The sequence below is a fragment of the Zonotrichia albicollis genome, chromosome 1, assembly GCF_047830755.1.
Source record: "Zonotrichia albicollis isolate bZonAlb1 chromosome 1, bZonAlb1.hap1, whole genome shotgun sequence".
Classification (NCBI taxonomy): domain Eukaryota; kingdom Metazoa; phylum Chordata; class Aves; order Passeriformes; family Passerellidae; genus Zonotrichia; species Zonotrichia albicollis.
The window spans coordinates 19,851,701-19,878,312 of NC_133819.1; the positions used below are offsets into that span (position 1 = coordinate 19,851,701).

The following is a 26,612-nucleotide window of genomic DNA, read 5'->3' on the forward strand; positions in this document are numbered from 1 at the left end:
TCATAACTACACAACTTAACTTCTCCCAAGTACAACATAAGCATTGAAAAGTTACAGAACAGAAAATAAAAAAGCCTCATGAAAGAAGAAAATAAAGAAAAAAGTTATAAAACTGAACAGTGTCCATTAATTTTATTCAGTGGCCAAAAGCATGAATAAAAATACAGCTGTGAATGTAATGAATAGTTGCTGTTCATATTTAATATATTTCTTCAAGTTTTGTTTTAAAAATACAGAATATTGTTGAAAATTAAAACTGTCTAGTTATAAAACAGTATTTTCATTTTTCATCTAATACTTTTCTATTTTTTTGTCCCTCCTGATTCATTTTTTCCTGGTACCTTTCTAGTTTTTCAGCTCAACCACTATCCTGGCTGGTTTCTTTTGAGATCATCTGTAGAGCCACAAGACATCTGACAAAAACACATATTTCAGAGTAGCTCCCAAGTACTGCACTGATCAGCTTAAAAAGCATCCTCCTCAAACCTTGAATTAAACTTTAGTGCATGTCTGGGGTACGGAAGCTATATATGGGGTATGGTGTTGGTCACACCAACACAGCCTATGTACACAGTGCCTTCAAACCACAGATGTCCCATTATGGACCCCTGGTTATGTGACTTTTGTGCCTGCAGACGACAGAATGGCTGTTTGATAGAGCCCTGTTATCATTGTCCAGATACCTTTGCCAAAGTACACAAAAACCTGGAGCATGTCCTGAAATCTGAGTCACCTGCTGGGTGCTTTAAGAAAAAATAGTAATAATCAGATATAAAAATTTGGCAGCAAAACAGTAAAAGTTGCCTTCTCTGTCCTCTCAAAGCATTAGTCTTTAACTGCTTCCACTGGTATTGAAATAGTGCCCTCAGCAGCTTCACTTAGAGCATGAGGAATACCTGACCTGCACCAGCTGAGGGATAGGTCACAAAAACAGGGACAGTTCATATCAAACTGTTACCTGGCAGCAGGAGAGCCCAGGGGTAAGCCTGACAAGGAAAGGGCTTCCCAGGTGAGACGTGGCTGTCTTTGTGCTCCTCTGGTGTGATCCACTGAAGTAAATAAACGATCCTGTAAACAAATTTTATTTTAAAGTAGGAGAAATATATCATGCTCCAATGGCAAATGGCTACCTCAGAGAGGTAACTACATGCTTCATGAGACACATAAAGCTTATTCATAGATTAAAACAATCTAAACTGCTTTGCCATCAGTTCAGTCTCTGTGGATAATGAGGAGGGTGTCATAACAGGCTGTGATGAGCAATGTCTATGTAGGTAAAGACAAAACAGAATTTCCAAATGCTCCTGGATCTTCCCTCTTGTAAAATTGTCATGACTGATTCCAAAGACAAGGAGAGAGGGAGAAGGAAATAAAACTTTTTGGGCAGCCATTGCTGAGACTACCCTGTCATGGTGCCTGCGAGCACATAAACCCAAGGAGGTGACTGCAGAGCCCCTTGAAGGCAGTTCAGGTGCTGAGAGCATTACTGTGCAGGTCCACTGGATGTATTTTTTATGTGCTTTCTTCAAGCAAAAGCTTTAGGATCTCCAACCTGAAAACACTACAAGTATTACCCATCACCTTCACACATTGCCCATCAACTCTCTGCACAGACTGGGGAGAGCAGGGGAGCTGAGACACTGAGCAGCCTGGAGATCAAGCAACAGAGACCTCAGCCAAGATCCCTAAAGGACACATTTTAATTGGCTTAAATATTGTTTCAAACAGAATTTAAACCAGAAATTATTTCCTTTAGGGTACAGTATTCACTCTCAGCACAGCCCAGCCACTTTTAAGCATGCTAACAATGTTGCAGACCACAGGAGCCAATGGAATAAGCTGTATTTTCTCATGGGGTCCACAGACTTGACATTGTTGTCTGTGCTAGTGGGGATGAAAGCTTAATTAAAGATCTAATCTGAACTCTGGCAAATGCACTGCATTTGGATTTGAACTACAGCAGATGTGCTTCAGACAAAGGTAGGGAAGGATAAACATTTTCAAGGGGCCCTAAAGCAGCATATTTTGAATGCCGTCAGTGCTGCCTTTGCTGAATACTGAGACTTTTTCATGAAAGTCTATGCAAAACAACACTAAAGGCTCAGTCTTTTTTGAGCATTTATATTACACATATTGCCTTACATCTTGGAAAATCAGCTATTGTGCTGCCACAGTCATACTCCTTAGCCACTTATTTCCCATGGATCTGAAATGAAGCCGAGGGTTAGGTCCAGCCCCACGTGAATAATGGCATTGCTTTAGCAAGGTTGGCACAAAGAGGGGACCATTCCAGCTCCCTGTACAAACAGGAATGCTGCATTCCACAGAATGAGGGAAGCTCCCCTCATTGGAATGCAAGGGTACTTCAAAGGACCCTCTTTAATTTGCAGCTGAGCCTCTGCTGTAGCCTTGTTAAGATCTTCATTAATCAAAATTTGCTACTGCCCTCCCCAGGAGAGAAGGGAGATGACCACTCTGCGGTACTAAAGGAGCAGTTGCAACCTGAATGATGGTGATTTAATGTTGGCAAAAACTTGCTCAGATTCTGGAATCCTAATTCTGAAGTCGTGGCTGTAGCAGGCACAATGATAGATTGGTACAAAACCACCTTAGAAATACCTTTTCAGCTAATTTATACAGAGAATGCAATATTACTGGGCTTGAGAGGTGGGGCAGAGTAACCTCCAAATCTGCTTGAGGCTTCAACCTGCAGCAACACTGAAACAAGCTTGTAAAAATTCAGGTGTCAAAGCAAGTGAAGTGAAGCAGCACATAGCTCCACATGGGTGATGTTAATGTGATCCTGAGGCTGCCAGCAGCCTTCCTTCTCACCACACTACCCCTCAGACCTCATCAGCACCTAGAGCAGAGAAGGACACAGCAGATCAGTGCTCCCTTCTGGAGCTTTGAGCTGGAAACCTCCAACACAGCAGTGTTAACTTAAAGTGCACTAATGCAGACCCAGTCCCACTCTACAGAGAAAATAAAATGAAATATCAAACAGGGGCTGGGAAAAGTGAGTAGCAACTTTGGTGCACTTCATCACATGAGGAGCAGTGGATAAAATATGAGTGTTCATTTAGAATCATTTTATAGCAGGCACACACCTACTTTACCCACTACTGTCGCTCAGGAGACTTTTAATCCTGAGGGTCCTATACCTAAGGAGGAATACTTAAATGCCACATTTCTTTAACATGAGCATGGAAGAGAAGCATGGAGGTCTGGCTGCAGATAATATACATAATTAATTAAATCTAAATTAAAGGGGCTCTGGACCCAGATTTTAATCTTCTCTCCACTGGAAGCAGTGCAATAGATACATTTTAATAAAATTAAAGTCACAGGATACTTGTCAATATTATTTGACAATGAAAAACATGCTTGGTAGTTTTATTTTTATGGAGTGTGCTATAATAACATTTTCACTTTGAAAAATTAACAGCCCTCTTCTGAAATGGTTTTCCAGCTGAATACATTGTATGGCAAATATAGGCTGAAGGAAGGACAACTCTTTAAAGGAAATTATACTCCCTCTATTTTTCTCAGACAATATGGATTAATTTAACTGCACTCTACAAAAAGCTATTTGTCCAAATAATGCTTCCAAGAGTGGCCCCTATGTGAATATTGGGTAAACAATGGTTATGATATGCACAAACAAAGTCAGCTGTCAGTTCAAAGGTCAGTATCTCAAAAAAACTGCATTGAGTCTCATACCTCACTGATTGTGCCAGCCAAATATAAGGGTTACAAAGACAGAGTAACTAGATCATAGCTAAAAAATATTATCTCCAACAGACTGGCTTTCTGTAGCACATTACCTGTGTTATTTACATACAGTATGGCATCCATTTCAAACCAGCTTTTATTACCACTCTGTGACCATTTACAAGTAGGAATTTTCATGGCAGAAGGAGAAAAATCATGATAACTCTCACCATGGCCCATATTGGTTGCATGACCTCTGCCAGGGAGTGCTCTGTCCCAGGGAGCCTGTCCTTTCATTCTGCTCCAGTCAGCATCACCTTTGCTCAGTGGCTTCCATCCACAGAGGTCAGTCTCAAAATCACATAAGGTGTAATTAGCTGTGGTAAGAACAACAACAGAGGATCAATAAGTTAAACTGGATGCAACAGTTTAATGCCACAACTCTGACTGTTTTGTACTTAGATGTATTTAGAGTGTTGAAGAAGCAAAAATATGGTGCAGGTTATTCAGAGGGATAATTAGTTCTGGAGTACAGGTGAGAGGTTGGGCAGGCCCTTCCTTTCTTAATCAAACTCAGAACCATGAAACAAACTGCCTATAAGAGAATAAACATAGTAAAGACCAGTGCATAGATTGCTGATGTATTATAAAATAATATTAAATATTTTTAAAGAAGAATTGCACCAGTAATTTAGTTATGAATGCGTGAGAAAATTCAAATGCATTTAGGGCTTAAAATATATGGAAAGCAAAGATGAATTAAGCTTTCATTTAATTTATTTTTGAAAATGAGATTTAAATTTATCAATTATTCAGATTGCCTGGAAATTTTTATTGCAAAGTGAAAGACGACTTTCTCAGTTGGTATGGATTAGACCAATTTAAATTGTATAAAAATTTCACACACTCCTACATTGATTGAGTACAAATAATTATTTTGATAGAAAAGTTTTATACCCAGAGTTTTCTTTCCTGGTCCAGAACAGCTTCCCAAGGTGCTACACTTAACTCCTGGGGTCACTTATTGCAATTGCAACCATTATTTTAGAACTGTATTTGTCACTTTCTGCTCCCACAGCACATTTATCTGATCATATCAGCCTCAGAAAAGATCATGCATATTACTCCAATTTTCAGATTGTACAAAACCAAAATGAAATTCATCTTTCTTTAAGCATCATTGTAGCAAAGCTAAATAGTAAAAGTTTCCCAGAAATATAGAGGTTATTTAAGCAGCTAAATCTTAAGGTAGAAAATAAACCACAAATATGAGTGTCTCTTATCTGGCTTCCCCATATACATTAAAATTTGATGGTGCATAGTTTTCTGGTTAGTGCAGCACATTTAGTTTAAAATGAAACTTGGCAAACTTATTTCATTAAATATTCATGCTTTTCACAAGGTATCTTTTTAATTAGACTTCAATTGCTAGTACTAAGGTTGAACATGCAAATTGATATCCAAGACTAAGCTGTTTTGGTGATTAATACTATATCTAGACATTTTGCTTTCCTTAGCTAAGCAGTCTTGAGAGAACCAATGTGACACAAAAAGACAAACATTCTTTGCTTAAATATCTCTGTCTCCTGGCCTCCCTAAACCCCACAAAAGGTCTTCTGCATAAACAGCTGACTGCGGTGCCTGCACAGGAATATCCAAAAAGACATCCATATATGACCCTGTAGGCACCAAAGAAAATGAGTTAAAATAATTGTTTAAATATGAAACTAAGATCAAGAGAGTACTAATAACTATTATATTACAGCTCTAAAAGTTATTTAGCATGGAAACATTTTTTAAATTAATGTTGTCTTTTAACTGGAGGCATTTGGGACCAGCTTTTGCACGATCAGAGCCCATCACTGTCCTTGCTGTTCAACAGGAAGAGAGGTGTGGTGAAATCAGCATTTCTCACATTGTTAGCCTGTAGTACAATTCCTTCTAACCCTATAGATATAGAAAGAAATGTATAAATGTATTCAGTCTTTTTAGGCTGAATATATAAGCAGTGGGGGAAAAAAAGACATGTTTACATATCAAAACATGATCCCAAATGAAATTGGTTTTGTCCAGTCATTTTTACAAACTTTATTCAAGTCTGAACACAATTATAAAGGTAGGAAGACAATTCATGATGGTGCACTTTGGGGTGTTTTTTTGGTTGATGTTCATGGTTGGGTTTGGTTTTTGTTGATGATGCTGGTTGGTTTGGGTTTTTTTCTTTTGGGTAGTGGAGAGGAAATAGAATATGGCAATGCTCACCACACTTTAGATGCTAAATGGTTTTTTTTAATGCACCTTTCACTTGAAATTTAAAGCTCTAAACAAGCACCCAGTAATGAAGAAACACTGACCAGAGCCAATAACCAAAGCCAAGTGTTGCCCCTATATAGAATCTGGAAGCGATACTGCAATTTAAAAGTGTAAATATGTTGTAGAACAGCTACCCTTCAACTTGAGTGAAATGCACTTGTCCAAATAAACAGTCAAACTTAAACTTTATCCCTATTTAATTCTAAAAAATTAAGGGGTACTTGTAAATATTTAATCAAGCTTGAAAGAAAAGTTCTGCATTTTGGCTAAAACCCAAATCCAAGTAAGAGAGTTTTTCAGTGTGTTTTTTCATTCCTCAAACATTAATAAACCTTGAGAAATGTGCCTTTCCTATCAAACATTCAGCATTTTTATCTGAACCTTCAAGGGATTATAGATAATCTTTCACTATCCATAGTACGAAAATAAGTGACTGCACAGCCTATAGTTTTCGAGCAGTCATGCTGCAGTTAAGTTTGAGATAAAACTCTTTTCTGATCTATTTTGTCCCTTCCTACTGGAATTCTCAACACCAGAGCTTATGTTTTATATATCACTGGGAAGATTTCAATGGATTCTAACTGCAGATAGGTTTTCGACATTTTCAGTGGAAAATGAGTCAGTTCTCTATTTTAGACCTTTATAATTCAGCAAAACAGAAATGGAAATAGAAAGGAAACAACACTAACAGTAAGTCAAATTTGGTTTTTTTTTTTAATTCATGTGAATATATCAGTATGACTTAATTAGTGAAGGAGTAAATTATTACACCATTTCTACAAAATCCAATGATGCAGCCAGGAAAAAAAACTTGTTCCCCAAAAACGTTTTGAGTTTCAATAATAAGCGTTGGTTACTAAAGCCATAAAATACACTGAAAAGATTTTTCAATTAATACAATCAGTTTTCAACCTATTCAAAAGAAAAAAAAACCCACCAACAAAACCAAAACCAACAAAGCACATATTTCAAGAGTACTAGGAGTTGAAATGGAAATACTTTTTCTTTGACTAGCTTTATCTATCCCATCTTCTCATGCTCCTCCCAGGGCAATAACAAAGCAGTTCTGTTAACTAGGCTGGGTTATCAGCCAAGTCATATTGCTTCAGCTTTGCTAGGCTGCAAGAGCATGAAAGTTTTCAATCCTGCTCTGAGAGCTCAAGTAAATGAACACAAATGGGAACGCTCAGCTGGTATATCCATCAGGTTGGTGTTTCCTTGAACAACAGTAGAGAATGAGGAGGGCTGCTCCTCTCATTCAGTATGGCAGCACCTAAGTGTGTTTGGAATTTGGGGTAATAACTATTATTATGAACAAAAACCAAAGAATCTCTTTACCATTAATATTTTGTCATTTCTGGCTAACATTTAACATCATTTTGCGAAAGCGAAGGGTTACACATATACCTTTTTTGAGTGCCTGTGCACTTTCCCTACCATTTTGTGATTAATTTTATTTCCCTAGAATTTTTTAAAGGATTCATACAGAAATATCCCAGATGGCCACAGATCATCCAGCCTGAACTTCCTCATGTCATAAGTCATTAGACAGATGACTCATAACTCTCATAGGTGAGGAGGCCTCACATCCTTCTGAAATGACTCAGTTCCCTGGCTTAGGGTTGAGAGGGTTTAAGAGAATCTCATGTCCACCCTTGCTATGCAGAGGTCAGGTTTGCTTGGAGCTGCACTGGTGAAACACAAAGGGCTGGACAGTGCTGGTCAGCAGCAAAATCTGTGAAAATAGCATGGGTGTAGCTTCCTGTTCTCCACATGCGCACACGGGATCAATGAGCAGAGACTCACAATTTCAGGCAAATTCAGTGTCACAGGAAATGCACAAATGTTTAGTAAAACTAATGTTTCAGACTAAAAAGTTGTCTTTCCACTTCAGTGTCGAATGGTAATAAAAATATTTGCGTCTGTGCTCACCTGCTGTGGAAGGTTGCAAGAATTTGCAATTGTAAATTGCTATACTGTAAATGAAATGCTGTAAAAGCTACATGCCTTTAAAATTATACAGGTTTTCTTCATTCTACATATTCCATATTCATAAATCACACAAATTCTATGAAAAGCTGAGAATATTTAAGGTAATATCAGAGGTGTTAAATTAAAAACAGAAGCAGTAAAGATGGCTGTTTTAGGAAAGCTTCTAATTAAGCTAAATGGAAGTGATCCTCTTTCAGAAATACCTGTAGGATGACCCCATCCCACAATAATTTTGAATTTACAGGGATGCTGATGAGCAGGTAATTTCCAGAAACACTACTGCATCAAAGTGTGATATTACCTGAAAATAGCAAGTGCTCCCTAGAGTTGTTTCCAAGCTGCTAGGACTGCTAGCAACTCATTCATTTGTATTTATGGATTTATAAGTATTGTGAAGGTTATGTATAAATAATGTAAAATAATAATAAGTATAGTGTTTGAAATATTAGTTTTTTGACACAGTATTTACTTGTGTTTATATTGGGTGGGAAATAAAGAAAAGGCACCACCATGAAAGAGATCTTTATAGTCCTTTAAATTATCCAACTCCTGCTTCTCATTTTCTGTTCAAATATATTAACTAGGTTTTCATAAATTTTTATCACTCACTGAAATAAAAAATTTAGAAGTGATCACAAACAGAGCTGTCAGAAAAGACATAATGAAAATGCAGAATTTAATAATAAAATCTGTACTTTCATAACTTATCACTCCATTAGATTCATAGATTTTAACAACTCACATAAAGATGGTTACTCATATGCATATGTTTCCTAGACAATTTCCTGATTTTTGAGACTTTTAAGTCTCCTAGACTTAAATATATCTTTATATTAAAGAGCAGAGATTAAACAGAAAGATTAGGAAGAGTTACAAAATATTTATGTGTTTGTTCTTGTAGTAAATTGTGTTATTATAACACTACCCATGTCAAATCAACATGATCAAAAAGAAACATTATTTTTAAATTCCTTATTATTAAGAAAAAAAGAAATTCTTAAAGGAGGGGAATCCTTCACATTAAGTATCAGCTCTCTGCCATTGTTTTTGCTCAATAGGCGATCTGTCAGCTCTTTCAGTACCTGAGAACACTTCAACAAAGGAAACTACTGAGGATGTGCCCAAGGATAGATGCTAAAAGGCCTAATAAAGGCTAAAACATGCATCTCTGTACCAGATAGGAAATTTTACTGAAAATCAATATGAATGAATATAGTGAACTCTAAACATCATGGAGGACAATATCAAGATCTTGTGGAAAATTGATATAATGGGAATAAAAGAACAAAAGACAAAAATAAATAAGAACTTTTTTCTTTACACCTTTTTTTCTCAATATTGTGGAAAGTGTCTAAAAGATGAATCCTCTAAGCTGACTAAACTCCCGAGTAGCTATATTCCATTAGGGCCATCTTTCCTGAAAAGGAGTGTGGGAAGCATGCAAGACAATATTATCCATTAAAATGGGCAAACTTTAACAATAGTTATTGTTATTTTAAAGATGGCACATTTTTGTGTCCTCTTTCTTCTCAGCCAGTAGTCAGAGAAATAAGCAACTACTATTGGCACTTATACTCCAGAAAATAACCTGTTTCCACCCTCTTTTTGGGGGATGAATATACTTTTGTGCGCTGCTCCAATGAAATGATACCTCTTCAAACTGTGAATATCTCAACACATAGTTAAGCAAGAAACACCCATTCCTCAGTTTCAACTGAGTGTCATATTGTCTTTAATTTGAAGAGAGTTAGTGGAGAACCAGTGCCAGTAGAAAAACCAAAGTTAATTGCAGAAGCAGCAGCAGAGAATGGAGCACTAGGCAGAGATTTTGAAGAACATTTTGCACTGATTGTGGCTCTCATCATTCCCTGTTCCAGCACCATAACTCTGGAGATTCCACAAAGGACTGTGTTGAGACCATCGGGTCATTCTGACGTTTTCTTCTTTGCCAAATCTCCATTTTTCTGACCCATCAACATCACCACGACAGAGGAAATATTCCCAAAGATTCTACTGTGATCTTTAAAAGACTGACCAGATCTAGGTAATTTTTAATCTTTTGTTTACCTAACTTAAATGTCCAGTGTCTGAGGCACAGGCCTGTAAGTGTTTGGAGTTATCTTAATTTTCATCTTGTGTACTATGATTAGAAGCTCCCTTCAACTGCAACAATTATTTTTCATGATCCTTTGAAATCTAATTTTTTTTATTTTTTATTTCCAGTTGCTCTTCACCGCAATGAAGAAAATTCTTTTTCATTGTTATGAAGTGGGATCGCTAAATTGCTGAGAAATAAAGTCCAGCTTTGAAAATACAATTCACTTCCATTCCATTCCTCCCAAAGAACTTACAAGGGCTCTCCACACTCCTGCCTGTGGAGGTAGGACAGACACAGAGACATAGACACAGTATAGGGGTCAAGCCTTGTAAAAATCAAAAAGAGCTCTCAGAGAGGGAGCCCTTACAGACTTTAATGTTTGCTTAGATTCTACCCACACACAAAACAGAATATACCTTCCTATTTAAAATGTTATTTCTGCATTTGCACATTACTTGTTTCAGAGATAGTTCCCATATGGTTATTTAAGTAATTGAAAAGAATTAAGGATTCTGATTGTGAGTTAAAAAAATGACATGCAGTCACAATTATTTTCTGAAGTCTCATCGAGGAATTAGAAAATAAAATATTATCGGTGTTTTTAATCCTGCTACCTTGAGCTGTACACAAAACTTTAATTGGCACCTCCCAGCAGCAATATATATCATCACTGGAATCTTAAATATGTGCACATGTTTTAGGTTAAACACATATTTAAGTGTTACTACCACAGGCAAACATACATACTTATGCATGCCCTATAGTATAAATTTTAGAAGCGATAGGATCCCTAAAGATATTTTCACTTGGACATCTAAAATTACTTAGAATTATTACAGGCGTTTTTCAGTAATTTTAATTATTTTCTTTTTACTCTTGATTGTACAGTAGAAACTGTGGCTTCTAAACAAACTTACCTTCAGCTGCAAATATAATGGAGATGCAGCTTCTGAACTACATTTCTGTGGTGATTTGTATCATAGTGCAAATATAATGTCACTTAATGCATTTTCTGACAGTAATTCACAAAGAGTCTAAATTAGAAAACTGTTCAGAAAACAAACCCCAAGGCAGATTTCATTCCCTTGCAAATAAGTGTTATAAAAGTGGTATACAGGGAATATATTTAAGCAAAAACACAGTAAATGTTGTATTTTAGCAGGTTATTAAATAAATTACCAGCTGTATCTAAAATGATGAGGCGAGACAGAGGAACACATAGCAATGGAAAGAAGAAAATGCTTTTTTTAACCTGTATGCCATTAAATATTCTGGGGAAAAGAAGCCGTAGAAATTTAAAATATTTTTCGAGGGATTTGTTGAAGGGAATGTTTAGGTTCCACAGCACTGCTCAGCAGGCTGCCCCCCTAAAGCAATAGGGTTCACTCACAGCAGCTGGCTGGGTCCTCATCGCTGCCACCAGGGCAGTTCTGGTGGGAGTCACAGGCTGCTCCAGGGGCCACGGGCTGCCCATCCCTGCAGGGGCGTTCCTCCCGGGAGCACAGACCTGCTGGCTCTGAGGGTGCAGCATCCAGGAGCTGGATGCCACTCAGGCAGATGAAACCTGCCCTGCTCTGCAGTGCTCCTTTAAACACAAGCTGTCAACAAAATATTTGTGTTAACAGAGAATGGAGTGAAACTGATTTTTATTTACACAAAAAAAGTTCTAGGTGTAAAAAGTGCTTCATCATTTCCATTGCAAAACTGTGATAAATTTCAAACCAGAATTGGAAGTTTTGTATGGCTATCTCAGGTTGAAATTATGGAAAATTTTAAGTTGAACTTTGAAGAAAGAATTTGAATAACATGCAAGAATTAAGTTTAAAAGAAAAAAAGTCTATTTTAAAGAAAAACTTCTACTCTCATAAACCTTTAGCTAAAAATTAATAATGCCCCTGTATTTTAGAAAGGTGTCCTGACATTTAATATCCTAAAGACTCCATCTCCCTTTCTGAAGTGTCTTCAAAAGCTCATTTTGCAGATCCCCAAGAGAACATTTCCGTTTTTAGGTGTGTAAATTGGGCTGGGGACTCTCCTCAGACACCAGTTGGCATAGCAGAGTTTAACAATTGATAACTGTTTCATCACATAAAACAAAATGGATGCACTCAGCCTCTGCTGGGGGATTGGTCCCTGCCTGCTTGCAATCCTGTTCTGTGCACAGGATTGGAGGTGGCTGATTTGCTTAGGTCAAACCTTTCTAGGAACCATGCCAATGTTTTAATTATTTGGACAATCACATGCCAATCCTGAGCCTGTGCCTTCACCCTGCTTATTTTACTGCTATTGACATGGACACAGAGATTCAAGGAGCATTTCTCTCTCTGACAGAGTTCCCTTGCTCTGAGCAGATTTAGCACAAGCTGATTTATAGCAATGAAATTCCAGAAGAGCATCTGTTGCTCCTGGGCACGGTGCAGCCCAGCTCTGCTGGCTCTCAAAGCAATGAAATTATCCCATTTGTGCTCTCAAGGTTTCTTTTACCTGAGTTAGGGCAGTGAGCAGGAGGAAGAAAGCTTGGATTAACCAAAAAGATTAGGATAGCAATAAAAGAAAACACTGAGAAAAAAAGAGCAGGAGTTGGAAGAATAAATAAAAATGGATTTGTGGGTTTTCCCAGACTGGGACATGATCAAAGTGTGAGTCAGAAAGTAGTTTTGTGCAAGGGTCAGAAAGCACTGTGTTGAAGTATCTGACTAAACAGAAAAAAACTGGAACAGATCTGATTTGGGGCATAAGCAGAAGGGTCTAGCACACTCCCCCAAAGCCTGGCAATTAGGTTGGAGTGAAATCTCAAGAGGGATTTTTCTTTCTAAAACATGAGTTATGTATGTCATTGTCTTCCACTAGAGAAAATTTCTTCAAAATGACAAAAGTCATCTAATGCTTCCATGCTCTCTCTATCAGTTCAAAAAACAGAATGCTGTGCTGAAAATATAAAATAAGCACAAATATTAAAATAGTATGTTTCCTTCCCTAAGTGCAAGGGATCCTTGCAGTTTTTGTACAAGAATACACTGTTTTGGCTTCCTACTTATATACATACAACCTAAGCAGATGTTTATTTTTAGATACTACAGATAAGTTAATTACACATCTGCTTGTTTATTCAAAATTATCCTCGTGGGAAAAGGAGAGACAGGCAACAACACACCCTTAGAACCTACTAGCTTAATGAAATGCATTCATTCTAACATCTGTCAAAACATCAATTCCTGCAGTGGGCTTAGGTTTTGTCCTTTCATAGAGATTATATTTTCAGCTGACTGCTGAAGCAGTACAATATGATGGTTACTTACAGAAGTACAAAAAATTGTAAATGGAAAGTTACTTAAAATGGAAACGCGTAAATTAATATAAAAATTAAGTAGCTGCAATTTAGCATTTATCTTTTTTGCCTGAATTTTCAAGGAAAAGCTATCTTCCCAAATAGTGGTTTACATAATTTCACTGAAGTTCCACAAAGATCATTTACATCATCTCACGTAACAGTATAAATACATTTAAATGAGTTGGTAATTCCTGAGTTGGCCTCAGATGACTAATTAGAATCAGATGAGATTTTTATTGATTTTCTTGCATGTTATTCAAATGCAGCAGCTTCTGTATGTCATGTTTGTGTAGATATTTTATTGAGATACAGCCAGAGATTTACTCATATTGAAGCAATGGAAAAATAGCAAGACATTCAATATACACACCATTTAAACAATTTTTTAGGCTTTCTAGATGATTTACAAACAGCAAAGTAAACCATCTTCAAAAATTGAGCACATGCCTTTTTCATTCATACCTTTATATTTTGTAGCCCTGTTGGTAGCTGTATATTCACTTTGACCCATTCCTTCTTAGTCATAGTGTTGCTTTCCCACAAGACATGCTCCTCCTGTAAAATGTAGAAAACAATGTTATAAAGATAATTTTTGTTCCTCCAGAAGTTATTGAGGCCATTTTTCGTCCTCCATCTTTTCATCTCCCAGCCAAACAACCACCATATACAAAGTTGCTCTGTGTGAAAAAATACAGTTTCTCATACTCATTTGCAATCTTTGCACTGAGGTCTAATGAAGAGAGGGGAAATAACACATGTTTTTTATGACTAAACAGACTAATAATATAATTATCAGGAGTTGAGTTGGTAGAATTAACATTAATTAATATGTAAATTAAGCCATGTTATTGCTGAATTTAACAATATGTTTCCATGGTGTTCTCTACATAAGCTTCCTTTTCATAAATAACTGCTTATATTATGTTGTGTAATTAATTATATTTCGTTCTCTTGGAACTGAAGTTTGGGTCTGCCAGAATTACCCAATCAATTACGCTAATTTTTTTTAAAAAAATCTGTAAAGCAAGCACACAGAGTAACACCTAACAACTTTTACTCATGAACTGAATTACCTTAATCCTCCCATTTTAATTCCACCTCTTAAGGGTAACAGGAAGAGTGCTACATTTGGTAAGGCTCCCTTTATGCAGCCTTTTTGATTCAATAATCTGGTAAAAGTATCTCACACTCATTTTGCTTCTGGTCATGGTCCTGCTTGCTACATACTGAGGCATAAAGGAGAGAAGGCAGAAATTTGAACTTTATATACCCACACAAAATCTTTTCAAGAAGCAGTTTCAAAATAGAGCAAAACCAAAAAGACAGAAAAAACCTGCAGGAAAAGTTTAGACTATACATACAAACACACTCAGTATTTAAAATATCAAATATTGAGACTCCTTTTAGGAAGGTGCAAAGTATGGGTCATACCTTTTCCACCAAGGATATTACAGAATTAGTGGCAGTTCAGAAAAAGATGCAAAGCAGGATAAGAGAAATGGAGAGTCTCTTGTATGACGAGAAATTGAAAGTATAAAAACAATTTATCTTACAGGAGATTAATAAAAGGAGTTATGACAGGCATGTGAAATGTTATCAGTACTATAGACAAGGACAGTTATCTTTTTTCCTGTTTTATAATATAAAGAGAGGAGAAATGTGCTGCCTACTGCTTGATAGGCTGTGAGCCAGCAGAAGGACATTGGAATTATTTGTGATGTACAGACAATTAGTGCTCTTTTCTTACCAAGGCCATTCTGATATATTAGCAAAGCTGGAAGATTAAATCCCCATTGAACATGTGTTCAAAGATCACAAAAAAAAAAAAAAAAAAGAAAAGGAATTTTGGATAACTGCAAGCCAAGGCCAAGGCAACACACTAATTTCAAACACTCAATGACAGAAGAGATCAAATTGGATAACACACATGGCATACTTGATTTTAGAAATAAAAGTCAGCTGTGAGTTTCTACATTACTATAGGATGTATTTGTTCAGTTCTTTACATGACATATTCAGTAAAAGTCTTTCAATATTGAGGACACATCATTCTGTGTAAAACTTGCTTCATTTTACTAAATAATTCAGCTTCTAAAGGAAATCTTTCAGCCTAATCATATCTTAGGCACATATGAGATACAGAAAAGGATATACTAGGAACCATACTGCATGGAAGGTTAAAACCATAGCCTGTGGTTAAATTTCTGCTTTTATTTAACATGCTCCCTCCCCACCTGCATGTACAAACCCTTCAAACACATTTGTATATCTTTTGGGAAGCACTGTATTTGCTGAGTATTTGACTGGATGCACCTTGATACTACAATTTTGCTCACATTCAGGTAACAGCTTGGAAACCCAGCCCCATGACCATTTTTCTCCCAAGCTAATTTTACTACAGCAGGAGTAAATAGCTTGTAGCAGTAAACTTGAGTTTTCTGTTCAGTAGCCAGACCTTCTGAGATTTTATTTACACTGAAAGCTGTAAATCTCCTCAGATGAAAGAGTATTTTAAGCAGATTTTACCCTGTGATTTTATACAGCTCTAAAATGTCAAAAATATCTTTTCCCTTCCGCACTTGTAGTATTTGTAGTACAAATACTACAAGTACTTGTAGTATTCACCCTGCTCGTTCTATTTTTTCACCTCTTTGCTACAAATGGGTTAACTCCTTGAGCACATTCCTTGTGTCACTAGTCTTCTTTCAAAATATGGAAGGTGTTTCTTTTCCAGTACTTTCCTTCAAGATTTATTTTGGTGATGCAGGGAAGCGGTTGCTCCAGACAACTTTTCTCTATTCCCCCTTACTGTGATTTATTACTATCAATAAACAACCTTTTGTAAAGATAAAATGGGCAAGAATTGCTCCTTTTCACCACAATGTTTTTTTTTTTTCTGACATAATGCTGCTCAGATTTGAAGGATGGAAGAGAAATTCCAACTTTTTATAAAGGTCTCCATCTATAAAATATTTTTATCTTTTTTTTTTTTTGACATTTCTCTATCAATACCTGCAGTGCTGTGCAACTGCACCCATTATTTTGTCCCTACTTCTCTTCTCAGAGAGTAATTTGCAACAAAAGCTTATTTTTCCCCCCACAATGATTAATCAACTTTACCTTCTGCAGAGGAGTGTACTCACATGACTTTTGCAAGTCATGTTGAGCACACAGAAAAATTCTAGTGCATTAGGATATAGATATACTTGCATGTATTAGAATTAGTTGAAATTATCTTTTCTTGCCTAATTTCTGGATTTTTCAAAGCCATAAAAGATGAAAAGATTAAGGCAATAAAAGGAAGATAAATAAGCCCATTACTTAAAGGGAGTAACAAACAAGTAATGAACAGCAATAGATAGACTCAACATGATATTATTTGGTTTCCATTTCTACTGAAAATATTAAAATTTATCTGTCAGCTAATAGACAGTTAATTTTGCTAATTGAATGTACAGACTGAGGAATGAGTTTCTGGAGAGTAGAGCCATGGAAAGGGACCTGGGGGTCCTGGTCCATGGCAAGTTGAACCTGAGCCAGGAGGGCCAGCCCTGTCCTGGGGGACATCAGGCACAGCATGGCCAGCAGGGCAAGGGAGGGATTGTCCTGCTCTGCTCTGCTCTGGGGCAGCCTCACCTCAAGTGCTGGGGGCACTTCTGGGTGCCACAATATAAAAACGAGATTTAACTGTCAGAGTGTCCAAAGGAGGGCCATGAGGATGGTGAAGGACATTGAGGGGAAGCCGTGTGAGGAGCAGCAGAGGTCTCTTGGGTTGCTCACCTTGGGGGAGACTAAGGGAAAACATCATTGGAGTCTACAACTTCCTCATGAGGGGAGGAGAAGGATCAGACACTGGTCTCTTCTTTGTGGTGACCAGTGACAGGACCTGAGGGAATGGCCTGAGGTGGTGTCAGGGGAGGTTTAGGTTGCATGTTAGATAAATGTTCTTCACCCAGAGGGTGGTTGGGCACTGGAACAGCTCCCCAGGGAAGTGGTCACAGCTCCAAACCTGACAGAGCTCAAGAAGCATTTAGATAATGCTCTCAGGTACAGGTGTGACTCTTGGGGTGTCTTGTGCAAGGCCAGGAGCTGGACTTCAATGATGCTAGTGTGTACCTTCCAACTTAGGACATTCTGTGATTCTGTGAACATTTTATGTTAGTTGAACAGTTAATATTGCTAAATGGGAATTCAAATATGGACCAGAATAGACAAATAATGTTAAAATTACATATAAGCCCTAAAATGAATGGAATTACAAGCTTTTAAGTAAAGGTTGCATACTGGAAGGAATATTTTAGTATCAACAGCAAGCTCTGAGAACCTGAGAAGAATGTGTGGGAAACCAGACAACTGGGAGAACAAAGGACATCTATGGCAGCTAAGGGATAAGTAGAGTATGCAATTATAGCCAAGATGCTGAACAACTCTTAAGACTTTGGAACAAATTGCTAGCAACCTTGTAAGCACCTAGAGAATTAGAAACTGAGAAACCCACATTAGTTGCTTCTGATGAGGAGCAAGTTGTGTTTTGCAGTGTAATATTTTTTTTCATCATAAATAGACTTGAAAATTTAGTTACTTCACTTTATTAAGGTTTTTAAACAATCTGATAAACCACATGCTTAAAAAAAATGCAGTGATTAGGTGTAATGAAATTACTGTAAAATGTGTGTGCAAATAGAAATGTGAGCTTATTTCAAAGAGGAGATGTCAATAGTTTTCTATTAAACTAAAAGAAAATTATAATAAAGTTCTGCATAGTTCTGTTCCAGAACCTGATATAATTATAGTGCTGACCATCTGATTGGAGAGTCAGATGAAAAGTAAATTTTAAAATAACATAGAAAATACTGTACTGGGAGGAATTGCAAGCACTGTGAAGGACAACATTTGCATTTAAAATCATCTCAGTATACACAAACCAGTTTCCAAACCAATAAGGCAAAGTTCAAATATATAGGAGTCACAATAATGAAAGAAAAATCAAATAGTTAAATGCAGTAGTTTTTAATGAATAACAGTTTGGCAAGCCAGCAAGAAAAGAGGAAAAGCTGCAGATTATCATGGACTGCAAAGTAAATGTGAGTAAACAACAGGTTACTGTTGACAAAATAGTCTGTTTTCCTTATCCTTCTTCATACCCTAGAGCAATTTAAATTCCCTGTCTTACACTTGATACCACAATATCTATATTAGAAAATATGTTCACTCATCTTTGCTCTCTCTCTTGAAAGAGTGAGGAAGGCCAGGGATAAATTTACAACACCTTCATCACTTGCCTCTAAGAACAGTTCTGAAACTGTACATTGGGTATAATCCAGTCCCAGAGTGTTGGGCCTGTCAGTGCTGGGATTTAGAAGAGTTATTCAAAGACAAGAGGTTTTGATCAATAAATATAGTGATAGGATGTGCAGGAAACTGCAAGGTACACACAGTTGAGAGGCTGTTTTGAATGGCAGCTTCCAGGACAGCGGCTCTGTTTTCTTCCAGGGTCAGAATAAGCACTCAGCCCTCACTTCTGGTTCTTAATATTGGCTAATTTTGACAATTCATTTGTCTTTCATAAACAACCTAATTATTCAGTAGCAAAATGTGAAAAAGCCAACTCTCCCTTCATTTCAGTTAAAGAAGTCTTAAACATGAGTCTGTATGTTGTTTTATTTTTCCTGAAACTACCAGCAGAAGCTTATGTTCCTGAAGATTTTTCTGGCAAAGTTTTCCGTATGAGTGACTCACACCATCTTTAAATAAGTCTGTGTGCAATAAATACACCTCTGTTTTCTGAATTTCTGATTTCTGAAGGAGAAATTCAATGACTAAAACATAGAAGGGCTAAGAGAATCTGTGGAAACAGAGGGGACTGATGTAATAAATGCTGGAAAATGTTCTTCTAATGAGCATGTAAGGACCACTTTATCAATTAATTCAATTTGGGTTCTCAGTTCTATGGGAACTCATATGTCAGTTCTCTTATGGTTTTCACTTACATAATTTGCTCTGTTTTCAGGGAAAAACAACTCTTGGATTGGGTCCATTGATGCTACTTAGGTGAACTACTGAAATCAATATTCCTATTCTGTCTCAAGGTTGCTGAGAGTGTCATACCTGGGGATTTTTTGGCAAGTACTAAGGCACAAAAATCCATGCATTCTGACCAGAACACTCATTATGTTACAATTCCCTGAGACAGTCATAGAAAAATACAACTATTGGCTTTTATAAATGAAACATGAGCAAAAGCCTGGAGTTGTTTTCATGAATATTCAAAGACATAACCAGAAAGAAATAAATTGTTTCCATTACCTGTCCTAATTTTAAGACCTTTTGATTATGTTATACTTAGGGGTTTTTTGCTTTTAATCTTTGTGAATGAAATGGATCCAGTATTTAAATATGTATATTGTTGGGTGATAAGAATTCACCTCCAGCACCTAGATATGAGAGCCATTAACTGTGTGAGAGCAGCTCTACTGATCTTGCTTTCATGAAGTACCAGTGCAAAGCATCAATACTAACCTATCAAACCAGACTTCCAAAAGAGAACATCCTAGTAGTAGAAAGTCTCACAAGGTAGGGGAGGTAATAAAGATGGAAATAGCTACCAATGCTCAACTGACATGTGTGCTTCATTCTGGCAGGGCTCTTTTATTGACTAATAGGTAGAAGAATAGGAAAAATACTGATCTAACACTTGGGCTAAGCAAAGCAGGTGTTTAATTAAGAATTTTACAGCTATCCTGTTTTTTAATATTTCTCCATAGACAAAAGCACCTATTTTCTTAATTCCATAACAGGAAGAAGGCTAGAAAAGCTGTAACTATAGATTTCCCCCCTGAAATCTGCAATTGATTTAATTCTGTAAGAGCTGGGTTTGTCCTTGAAGTCTTATTGCAGAACATTCACCCATCAAATCAGTTCATTGCTGAGATGGTGAACACTCGGGCTTTGCAATTGCACAGACCAGTGGAATTACTGGAAAACCAGTAACCAAGTGAGTTAGTGCACAAACAGACTCGGGGACAGGCATGCAGCAGCAGGTGTGTCCTGCATTTTGTCTGGTGACACCTGGACTGCCACACCTTTACCTTTTGGAAATGAACACTTTTCTGCTTACCTGGTTCATAATCAGTACTGCCTTGAGAACACTGCTATCTGCCATGGAGTAATGAAAGTGAAAATGGCAATTCTTGCTGGAGCAATGACACATGGAGCTGTTTAGATGGGCCTTTTCATATAATGCCTTGTCATTAGCTTCTAACCACTCAAAATGGCCTGAAATAAAAAGAAAAGGACATAAAGGTCACTTCTTCACAAAGCTTTTTTTTTCCCAGTTGTTAAAAATAAGGACTAGTCTCATGTAATTCCACCAAAGACCCATTCCAGCAAGAATTAAATCTGATCATCATGCTGATGATGTGACATGGATATCATTTATTTCCTATTAAATAGATAAATATATATATATATTTATATTCATTTTATTCACAGATAGCCCCAGCAACCATGAATTACATCAGTTGATAGTATCTCAAGTTTTAATTGGCATGCTTAAACCTGCAAGAAGTCCCAGCTCAGCCTCCTTACATTTACAACCATTCAATATGTAATGACAAATATATGTGCAAACTGGGCTTTCTTCCCACTGTGGTTTTCAGGAAAGATGCTTTTCACAGCAATGCTTAAAAAACAGCCAAAGAAATAAAGGTCATCTGCACCACTGCTGCAAGAAGCAGTCACATCTCCACCATGTAATCAAGGTCTTTACTCCTCAGACAGAACTTCTGCAACAAAACATTGGAAGCATATTGTCTTTCCATGTGAAGCAGAAAAGCAATTTATGCTCTGCTTGACCTACTGGCCCTTATAAAAGCATTCCTACAGAGATCAAAGGAGTTCTCCATCCCCTCAACAGCATCTATTAGTTTTCAGAAATAAAAAGGCTAAATATTTTTTACTAAATATATCAGCTCTTTCTCCTGCTTCCTGAGTCACTGAATATTTTGCTGCCTTCTGCAGCAACTATTAAAATAATAAACAAGGTCTGATTAAAGGTTTTAAGTCTGCAGTTTCTATGTTTATTTCTTTAAATAAAACTTAACTCAAATGCAAATGTTACACAATCTCAGGGTGAAGGAAGAAAGTGTCATTTCACCAAAAAAAATGTTCATTTTAATAAAAAACTTCTATAAACATTCTTTTCCTTATGTTGCTTGTTTACTCTTGTGTTAGGCAATATTTACACTGTCATATATTCTTGAAATTTCCTTGGAGTTGAGCTTACAACTTCATGCCACAGCAACTAACTTTTATATAGGAAAATATTGTAGATTATACTCAGATTTCTCTTTCACAGACATGAACAAGGCATCTACAATTTTATGACTGCTATCTTGTGCTGAAGAGAAATATGCAACACTAGAAGGTATGCTACCAGTTGTTTATCTAACGTCAGAGTTCTCTGATGCCATTATAAAACCAACCAATATTATTATCTGAGCCCAGTGATAATTAACATTATTTCCTCTCTTTCCTTTCAAGAACTTGAATCTTTAAAAGCAGGGTAAAGAGGAGTTGACATGATGTTTTGACAAGAAAGCAAGTGCTGTGCTCTAGATAAACCAAAGTCCTATGGAGCATCCAGAATGAGCCTGTATCCAAAACAACATGCTTACTCTACTTTAGGAATGCATTTTGTGAAAGTATCGTGATTGCTTCTGCTTAATCCAATGTAAAAAACATAAACTCTGGAAAATATGATGGCCTATATGAAGCATACATGAAAAAATAAAAGCAACAAAAAAGTACTTTCTGAACACTACTACAGGGGAATATGAAACCTCTGTAAGAACTTTTGAGACCAGAGAAATTAAGAGGAAAAATTACAGATAAATTGCCTACAATACAAAACTAGAGGAGCAAAGCAATAAAGAAACAAAGAAAAAAGGTCTTCCAAGGACAGAAAGTATTTTATTTAATTTAGGGATACCAGCAAGGAAGGATTATTCAAAGGCTGTAAGAAATATTTTCTTTATAAATAGAGTTGTTTATAGTTATAGTCTTCCTATAGTAGTTATAGTCTTTATAATTTTGTTTCTTAACTCTCTTCTATTTATAGAAGTAAAAGCTTTGATCAAAATCATAATATAAAACTAAGTCAAGCTCTATTTGCATTGCAAGTTTGAGCCCTCAAGCATGGTATTTTTGCAGTTTGCATACCATGTCTTTAGTTTATAGAACTTTTTTTATATTCAACCTCTTCATTTATGTCTCAACACATCTGCATGAATAGAAAATACTGAATGTATTGAGAAGTCAGCAATCACAGTTCAGATTTTTCAATACCTTTTCAATACCTTTCAATGCTAATGATGAATTGAATTCTGTAGTTGTTTTGCTCTATGACTTAGAAGCACAGGGAGTTCTCCTAAGCAGTGGGCGAAGTTCAGCCTACTCAGCTGCCTGTGCATATCCATACAAAAATGCCCAAGCACCTCTGCAGGAAATATTTCCAAATATATTCTCTTTCCATAGACAGTGCAGTAATACATTCCTGTAAAAGCCCTTACAGAATTTCAATATCTTTTGTGTTCTCAAGATTGCCCTAAAAGGAAAATCCATACCCATTACCAGCCCTTAAGGTGTCATGTTAAGGTGTGGCACAGATACAATGACTTTCAGGGAGGTTTTTCAAATAAAATAAAATTAAAAGTCTCTTTTTTTGTGGAAAAAAGAGTGGAAACTGGAAGATTATATGAGTCTTCTCTTCACATTTAAGGGGGAAAAATATCTGCTTTACTCTGTGCTTTTCATTATGCATACCTGCAAAAATTAGTTTTAACAGAGTGTATACACTCAGGTACTTTTCCTTGCTATTCAATAATAATTTGACTTATGGCTACTAGAATTTATTGAAATGCATACTAATTTTTTTAACAAAAACAATATCTAACATTCATTCAGCTTCTACCAGTGAGATGCGCTCCATTTCTGTGGGTTCAAAGTTCAAGCAGTAATCCCCACAATATCAGTTCTTCAAAGCTGCACCACAAACTGCACTATTACAACTAGCAGCACTTGACCCCTCTGAAGGCAGCCTCAGTACACAAGGCAAACACTTAGCAGGCAAGACAATTCCATCTCACAATTGAACACTCAGAGATTTACATCATTAAGCTTTCAAAAACCTTTCCCATAAACCCATAGAGACATAATACACACTGACTTCAAAAAAAAGTGATGCTCTTTACTTCTTAAAATTGCATCTGGACTAACTTATTCATTTTAAAGGTAGGACACAATTTTCCAGAATAATTGTTTATTTACATTTGCCCTAATAAAAGGTTTAAAATGAAGTTCCAGTCTGTATGCTCAAGCAGAATAGTGCTGCACAAGTCAAATTGCCAAGCATCAAAATCAAAACAAAACAGAAAAACACACACAAAAGGACTAGGGCATAGATGAATTTTATTTGATTTAATTTGATTTCACCAAATTCTTGCACAGATCTCATAAAAAACAATAAACTGGAAAATAAATTAGCTAGTAGTTTGTAATAGAATTCTTGTGTTAATATATTTCATGAATACCTGAAAAAAATCATTAATTCTTAAAATAAAATATTTATGTCTTACCCAGAAGGAGTGTTCATGATGTCCTTATTAAACAGCCAGAACAAAATCTAATTTACATACAAAATATATACAAGTACTTTTCGTAGTTTCCTTCTGTTTTGGCATTGAGGCACCATCTTGCCATAAAAAGTGCTATATTCTTCATGAGAGCTAGTAATTTTGAGTCAGATTAAATGCCCACCTTCAGTATTGTTGCTGGAATCCTCCAGGAAGGAACAGGAGACAATCTTGTACCCAGCTTGCAGCCGTGCCCCCTGAGCAGGCTCAGCTGCCTGGTCTGAGTGCCACTCACACAAGCCAAGCTCAAAAATGGAAATCTGCGGTACTAAAAGACAAACAATCACTTCTTAAGAAGTCATTCTTTATGAGACTATTCCCAATTAGAAATCTATGCTTATTAAACTCCTTAGCAACATTTCTGCTTCTTCAAAAGGTTGCTTCAAAAGCCCTGTGTATCTCTGATTGCTGCCCTTCACTTCAGCCTGCCACCTTCAAATATTCTAAGAAATCATTCCCTCAAGACAGATGCTTCTTTGAAAGCAATGGAGTGCTATTTATGTTAGCCAGTCATCACAACCTTCATGAATTCAATTCTGCAGAGAGAGTTGCCAGGTAACATAAAAACTGCCATGTAATAATAAGAAATACCTATTTACTTTTCTAGGTGATAGATACAGAAAAATCACTTTTAACAGGTTAAATTCAGCAGCATCTCCACAATACTTGTAAGAGAATACTTCTTTTTAGAGACAGAAAGGTTCTGAATGCATCACCACATATTTTAGAGGGCTTTTAACAGTATGCCTGACTAATCTATCTGCCTCAGGATTTTAAGAAGGATTGCACTGTGACAATGGAAGTTCCACTTCTTAATGTTATTGCAGGGGAAAGGTAATCTCCTGGTTAAGTCATATTATTAAATAGCAGTCAGCATATCTCAGAGAAAACACAGAGATTCCTAAATGTATGGAAAAAACAGTTTCAGGTTAGTTCACATAGATGTTACTGTCTCCTTCATCTGAGAGGCATTGTATTATTTTCATTACTGACACTTCAGTGAAATGGGCTGTCCAGGCAGTGCTGCAAACCTTTCATTTCTTCCTCATTCCAGTGCAGAATAAATGTGTGCTGTTTTCAGACCACATGTATTGTGTGAGAAAGAGCTTGTCAAAACCTTGTATCCCACAGAAAATGCAAAACTCCACAAGGGTCTGGAAAAGGATGGATCTTGTCAAATTTCAACATTTGCAAATTCTTTCAAAAGGAATCAAGATCTTCATTTAATACTTTTGAAGTATTGACACAAAACATTTTGAGTCAGTCTGTGGGTTTTTTCTTTAATTTAGTTTATATATTTTGAGGGGGTTTTTGTTTCATCAAAATACCCATTTTCTAGCTCTTAATGCCACAGCATGTCAGACAATAGTAAGATTAGTATTTTGGATTTTCTGACTCCCATCCCTGTAGCAGTTCATCTCAAATACCTGCTTCTGCAATATTAAAGGCTACGTCTCTGCAGGATTAGAATTAACTAAGGAATTAAGTTGAAGATTTTGTCAGTTGAAGTATTCATATTGTATTTTTGTCAAAATTTATACATTATAAGTAATACATAAATGATTACTTCAGTTTTCCTGAAAAAAACCCATATATTTGCAGTGAGGCTTTGTCACTTCAGCATTACAAGTGACTTAAGGAGGACAAAAGCCTCATTCTCCCTTACAGAATTCCACTTTCATGCCTTGAAGCTCTTTGCTTTCATCTCTATATAGAGATCAGAAGGACACTCATAGTGGAGTTCTTCACATACATAATTTTTTGGACATTGAGAGAGAATTCTGCAGAGCAGCCACTTGGATAAGAATATGAAGCCTTTGGAAAGAAGGTCTACTAAAGGCATAATTAAAGGAGATTTTGCATTATGTGTGTTTCAGAAAATAACTTCATATTTTCTATTTCACAGTCAAAGTTTTTTTTCTGTAGCTCATACTCAAGCGTATGATAAAGAGCTGTGGGTGTTTTGAGTGATAACAAGCTATATGGCAGCTGTTGGGGAAACTATAAACTGTAGAGTATCTTAAACTGCTATACTGATGATAGGGTTTTAGTTACATTTTTTTTCAATGCATGAAGTTTAGTCTTTAGCAGAACCGGACAACAGACTGAAGTGGGGCAGTTTGGGAGACAGGGGAGAGATAGAAGCGAAGAAAGAACCTAATGCATAATGAGATTACTTTTATATTTAAGCAGCACAGTTTGCATCAAGAAACTCCTGAAAGCAGAAAAATTTAAGATATTTTACTCACAACTCTAAAATCATAGCCATGCTAATGAATACAAATGCCTAGGTAATCTCTTTTGTGTATTTGTACTGGGAATAAAAATCATGAGGAATACATTTAAAATTCAAGTTTTAACAAGGGGTTTCATGAAATTAAAGTGGTCTTCATTAAAAGTCTACTTTTCCAGACGTTCCATAAGGACTAGAGAAAAAATTATTTCAAATTCAACCAACCATTAGTCTGACCTTTTG

General features: G+C 36.5%; 1 protein-coding gene across 3 annotated transcripts in view; it reads right to left on the reverse strand.

Moving 5' to 3' along the window:
• MALRD1 (MAM and LDL receptor class A domain containing 1) overlaps positions 1-24,628 on the reverse strand; it is a 217,159-nt gene extending 192,531 nt beyond the window's left edge. Inside the window, exons 1-6 of one of the 3 annotated variants that reach the window (XM_026795148.2) lie at positions 24,261-24,628; positions 20,563-20,720; positions 13,908-14,000; positions 11,505-11,712; positions 3,942-4,088; positions 959-1,068 (exon numbers count right to left, since the gene is read on the reverse strand). In XM_026795148.2, the coding sequence (XP_026650949.2) occupies positions 959-1,068; positions 3,942-4,088; positions 11,505-11,712; positions 13,908-14,000; positions 20,563-20,655 (651 nt within the window). In that variant the 5' untranslated portion in view covers positions 20,656-20,720; positions 24,261-24,628. Of the gene's footprint in view, positions 1-958; positions 1,069-3,941; positions 4,089-11,504; positions 11,713-13,907; positions 14,001-20,562; positions 20,721-24,079; positions 24,218-24,260 lie in introns of those variants that run through there. The other 2 variants (XM_074535181.1, XM_074535188.1) reach the window with 2 other exon arrangements.
• Positions 24,629-26,612: the final 1,984 nt, after the last annotated feature.